Consider the following 5,533-nt stretch of genomic DNA (forward strand, 5'->3'; position numbering starts at 1 on the left):
TTGCCAAGGTTATAGGGGAGCTGCTTCTGGGCTTCGGCTTCCGAATTTTGTCGAAATTGACCGAATCGCGAAACAATAAACTAAGCGCGCATGCGTTGCATCGAGAACTGGATTGGATATTTTTGGCGCGTCCACTTAGAACGAGAAAATATGCAAATCAATTGTTTACAACAAATTATTGGTAAAATTATTAGAAATAATGCTTTGGTTAAAAAATAGACTTTCAAAATAAAAGGTAATACAAATATTTGATTTTGCTCCTGTTAAATGAATGGTTAATTTTAAAGTTGATGAAGGAAAACCCTCTTTATCTAAAATTATAATTATAATTTAATTTAAAAGCTCGCCTTTTAGAACTTCATTACCCTCTTAATTGCGACTTATATTAATTTACCGCGATTATTACTACCAAAGTTAGACTTTGCATCTAAATTAAAATCAGTCAAATTAAATCACTTTCTAACGTGCCGGTTGTCAGGTACCGGAACCTTAATATTTTGCCTGGGGCGCGAAAAGTTTGAACTGTATCATTTTTGTTCTTTTTTAAAATTACAAAATCTCAAAATTTGTTAATTTTTCATGTTGGAAAGTATTAAATGCCACAAACCATTAAATTACTTTTGAGAATCTTTAAACTACTTGAATGTTCAACTAAAAACAAAATCAAAAAAAAAACAGAAAGGAATTTCTAGTAATATACTTAAATTTTCAATCAAATAAATGGATTTGTAACCACAAAGATGAACTTTCTACCAAGAAGGTTATTTTTGTACAAAAAAAAACCGTATTTTCAACCAAAAAAATAGTTGAATCTTCAATTAGAAGAAGATAAATTTTTCATTAAAAATCAAACATTTGTTTTTAGTTTAAGCAATTATTTTTTAACAAATAAAATAACGATTTTTTAACCAGAAAAAAACCATTTTCAACCAGATAATAAGAGGTTTGACCAAAAAGATTAATTTACAACTGTAAATATAATTGCTTACTTGACAATAAAAAATAATTAACTTTCAACCTAAAATATTTCGATTTTTATTGACTTCGGTTAAAAATTCATTCTTTTTTCTTGAAAATTCAAGTTTGTTTGAGTTCTTTTTTCTGTTGAACATTAATCTTTTTTCCTGAAAAATTTTATTGCATATTTGTTCTTTTGGTTTAATCCTGCTGTTTTTTATTTTTAATTAAAATCATTTTTTTTCGTTTTCTATCTGAATTGAAAATTAAACTTTTTGGTTAAATTTTGAACTAACATCTTAAAGTTTAATTTTGTTAGTTGAAGATTAATAATTTTCCATAAAAATTTGTTTTTTAGTTGATTTAAAATTAATTTTTTTAACTGAAAATTTACCTACTTTTTGGAAATTCAACTGATTGGTCGTAAATTAAATTTTTTGTTGAAAATTAATATTCTCGGCTTAACATTAAACTGTTTGACAGAAAATTCGTATCTTTTGCTTGACAATTATAAATTTTGATATAAAACTCAACTGTTTTTTATAAAATTGAACTGTTTTATAGAAAATTAATTTTTTGTTTTGATTGAAAGCCAGTTCTCCTAAATTGAAATTTAGTGAACTATTTTTTGGTTCAATATTTTTCTTATTTATTCTTATCATTTTTTAACTAATTTCAATAACTTGAAAGGATTTCAAAAGAATTGATAGATTTGAGGGTATTTTAAACAATTGCAAGGAGTTTTCAAAAGCTTTAAAATGTTTGAAGTGGTTTTAAAAGATTTAAATAATTTGAAGAGATTTCTAAGAATTCCAAATATTGTATGGTATCTAAAAATAAGATTGAAAGAAATTTGTAATAATATCCATAACTTGAAGAGATAGCAAAAGATTGGAAAGATTTTTGGGTATTTTTTAAAATTCCAAGGAATTTTCAAAAGCTTTAGAAAGTTTCAAGGGATTTTAAAAGATTTTAAAGGATTTTAAAGATTTTATTGGCATTTAAAAATATTCCAAGCAATTTTTTAAGAGCTTTAAAAAGTTTCAAGGGATTTCAAATTATTTTAAATATTCAGGGTATTTTAAAAGATTCACAGATATTAAGGATATCTAAAACATTTGAAAGATTTTAGGGTGTTTTAAGAAATTCCGAAGAATTTTTAAGATCTTAACAATTATTCAAAGGATTTAAAGAAGATTGGAAAGATTTTTGTATTTTTAAAAACTTCAGGGAATTTTCAAGAGCCTAAGAACATTTCAGGAGATTTCAAAAGATTTCAAAGAATTTAAAATATTTCTGAGTATTGTAAAACATTTCCGGAAAGTTTTAATAGATTTGAATAACTTGAAGGGATTTTAAAAGTTTTCACTCAAATCAATGCGTTTTTAAAATTATTTTTATCCAATTGATTTTGAAGCCTTTTATACTCAACTTGAATTCCCAGGGATTTCATCAAATTCTTGGGAATTTCCTTGAAGTTTTCTAAGCTACTTGCAAATTTACTGAATTCGATTAAATTGTTCATATTTTGATTTGTTTCTAATTAGCTTGAATATTTATGGTTTCAAGTCTAGTTTTTTATGGATTTCATCGAATTCTTCTGTTTTCTCTTAATTTTTTCTCCAATTTTACTAAAAAATTTTCGAATGCATATCAAATTAATCCTTTTTGCCTTAAAATAAAAAATTTTTCGTACAAAATTGAACTATTTGATTGAAAATTGAATTTTTTGTAAAACAATGCACATTTTCGGGTAGAAAATTCAACTGCTCTGTAAAAAAATTCGTCTTATTGCTTCAAAATTCAACAATTTGGATGAATTTTTTTCTTTCTTGACTAAAGAATCTTTTTTTGTTTGAAAAAATAACTATTTTATTTAAAATTCACCGTTTAGGACCAATTCACCAATTTTTTATTTAAAATAAAAATTTTTTTTGGTTAAAATATCAATTGTTACATTTTTTGTTGAGAATTTATTGTTCATCGTTAAAGATTAAATTAATTTAATGGAAATTAAATTATTTGCCTGAAAAATTAACAATTTTGTTGAAAATTCATCCTTCCAAGGATGAATCGGAATTAAAAATTTTCATTCTTGCATGTTTAAACTCGCTTTTCTTGACCGCCACGAAAAAGCCCTATGTTAAGTATTTTGAATTTGCACCGTTCAGTCCTAGCGGATCGAAGGAACCGATTGGAGCCTCTCTAAAGTACCCGTAATTCGTTTCCTTTTTTAAAAACTCGAAAAAAGAACAAAGTCAACTTTTAAATTGTTGAAATTCGGATTCTACGTTAAAATTCCCTATAGAAGGTCACGGAATAATCGCAATTTTTTTTTTGCAACGGTAAAAAGTTAAAAAGAATATGACCTATAACGCTTGTTGACCTGTACTTACAGGCGATGTGTTTGAAGTGTAGCAGTCAACAGGCGTTATACGTCTTGTATTTTTTTAAACTTTTTACCGTTGCAAAAAAATTATTGAGATTATTCCGTGACCTTCTATAGGGAATTAAAACAATTTAAAAGTTGATCTTGCTGTTTTTTTGAGTTTTTTAAAAAATGAACCGAATGGGGACCCAATGGGGTATTTACGGTACTTTGCAGAGGCTCCATTCGGTTCCTTCGGTTCGCCAGGGAGGGGGCGACAGCTCCCGGGCATTTTCTTGTTCTTCTATCAAGGACGCTGAGACGTTTAGCCCTGGGTACGTCCTTCGAAAATACATGGAAAAGGCAGTACTCACTTCACTGTGAACTGAATTGCACCCCCGCATTTTCGTCGCATAGGACCCATACAGTTGGACCTCTCTTTCCAGTGCTCACCATTTCTCACTTCCTCTCAGTACAGTGACACATTGCATTTTCGAGTGCTCTATTTTCAGTGATAGTGCCGAGGGGCTAGTCACTGAGAAATCTCAGATATCTGCGCTGGAAATCTTAGGAGAACTCTTTGAGGAACTCTATTAGAAACCTTGGCAATCTTTCGCCAAGCGTGGATGAGAATTCACACTAAGAAACATGCTCACGTTCTTGACGCACACGCTGCCTCGCTGAGTCGAAATAACGGCCGACCCCATCCGAACGCCGCCGAGTTTAGCCGAGTCTGATTTCTCCTCGAGAGTCCCGATCTCGAAAAGTTTTGGAAATCTGGGCACTCACGGCAATGCCAAAGAAATCTCAGCAGTCTCTATACGAATTCGATTGAGACTGCCACATTCCTACGTCCTACAATGACATCACCAATTGTCACGAACGCTTCAGTTAGTCAAGTTAGTGGAGTAAACCTTACTTTTTAAATAAGAAGTTAACTTTTTTTTTATTTCGAATCGCTTCAATTTAATAATTTAAAATTGTTATTTACACATTAAAATTCAAAAGTTTCACTTACAAATGAGGCACTGTCTATATGGTGACGGAATTTTCCGTAACGTTAAACCTGAATCAGCTGGAAAAGGGATTAAAATTATGGAAAATTCCATAACCATAGAAAGTGCATACAAATGTTTTTTTTTTTTTTTTAATGCAACAATTAAAATTCTAACGATTCAAGGCTTTCTACTTCAAAAAATTCAGTTTCAAATTGTTGTAGTTCTAAATGAAGTCAAAAAATTTTAAATAATAAAACAGACCTCGCTTTTTTCCTAATAACAAATGTCGGGTATAGCTCGAAAATAGAATATTTTATACTAAAAAATATTTGAATAATTGTTGAATTTTAATATATTTAATAATTCAATATTACTTTAATTTTAGGAATCTACACTACCGGCCGAAATGATATCTAAAAATCTATTTTTTAACCCGTTGCTAAATTGCCTTAATTTTTATAGTATTAAAATAACCATTTTTTAATCATAGCAGAGAATTCATAGTAGCCCGAAAGATAATCAATCGTATATAAAGATATTGTAAAAAAAACTTTAAATTTCGATGTTTTCGAAAAATGTGAATAATTTTGGAAATTTCTTGAGCTTATTCTTCTGCTAAATTATCCACAGCATTGTGATAAATCATTGAGATATTACAGCCCTATAGAAAAATTCTGCAACCCGAGCTAAACCACCATACCCATACGTTTTTGAGATCGCTGAAACCGAATCCTGGGTATATTTGACCACATAAGCACAGGATCAAGGTCAATTAAAGGTCAAAATGAAGAAAAATATTTGATCGATAGGAAACCCTTAGATCGGCCAAGAACCTCTTCTCACAGACGTTTTTGGGGTCCTTGAATTTGAACCCGGAGACAGGATCAAGGTCAAGTGAAGGCCAAAATAAAAAGAAAACGTTGAATCGGTGTTAACCTCTTCTTTAAAACGTTTTTGGGGTAGCAAAATCTGAATTCGGCGTCCTTTTTACCCCATCAGGTCGAGATGAAGGATGATGGTTTCATGAATTTTGACCTCTTGATGCCCTTCATCCCGACCCCATGGGGTAAAAAGGACCCTGGATTCGGATTTAGCCAGCTCTGAAAACGTCTTAACCCTTAAACGGCCAAAACGCCACTACCGGTACACTGCTTTTCAACGGCCAATAACTAAGACTATTCGACACTAGAAAAAATTGAGACACATATAT

General features: G+C 30.2%; 1 protein-coding gene across 1 annotated transcript in view; it reads left to right on the plus strand.

The window, feature by feature from the left end:
• The first annotated feature begins 4,185 nt into the window (after positions 1–4,185).
• LOC117181073 (presenilin homolog) overlaps positions 4,186–5,533 on the plus strand; it is a 22,495-nt gene continuing 21,147 nt past the window's right edge. Inside the window, 1 exon segment of the mRNA XM_033373641.1 lies at positions 4,186–4,224. Coding sequence (XP_033229532.1) covers positions 4,186–4,224 — 39 coding nt within the window.

This window comes from Belonocnema kinseyi, chromosome 10, assembly GCF_010883055.1.
Source record: "Belonocnema kinseyi isolate 2016_QV_RU_SX_M_011 chromosome 10, B_treatae_v1, whole genome shotgun sequence".
Lineage (NCBI taxonomy): Eukaryota > Metazoa > Arthropoda > Insecta > Hymenoptera > Cynipidae > Belonocnema > Belonocnema kinseyi.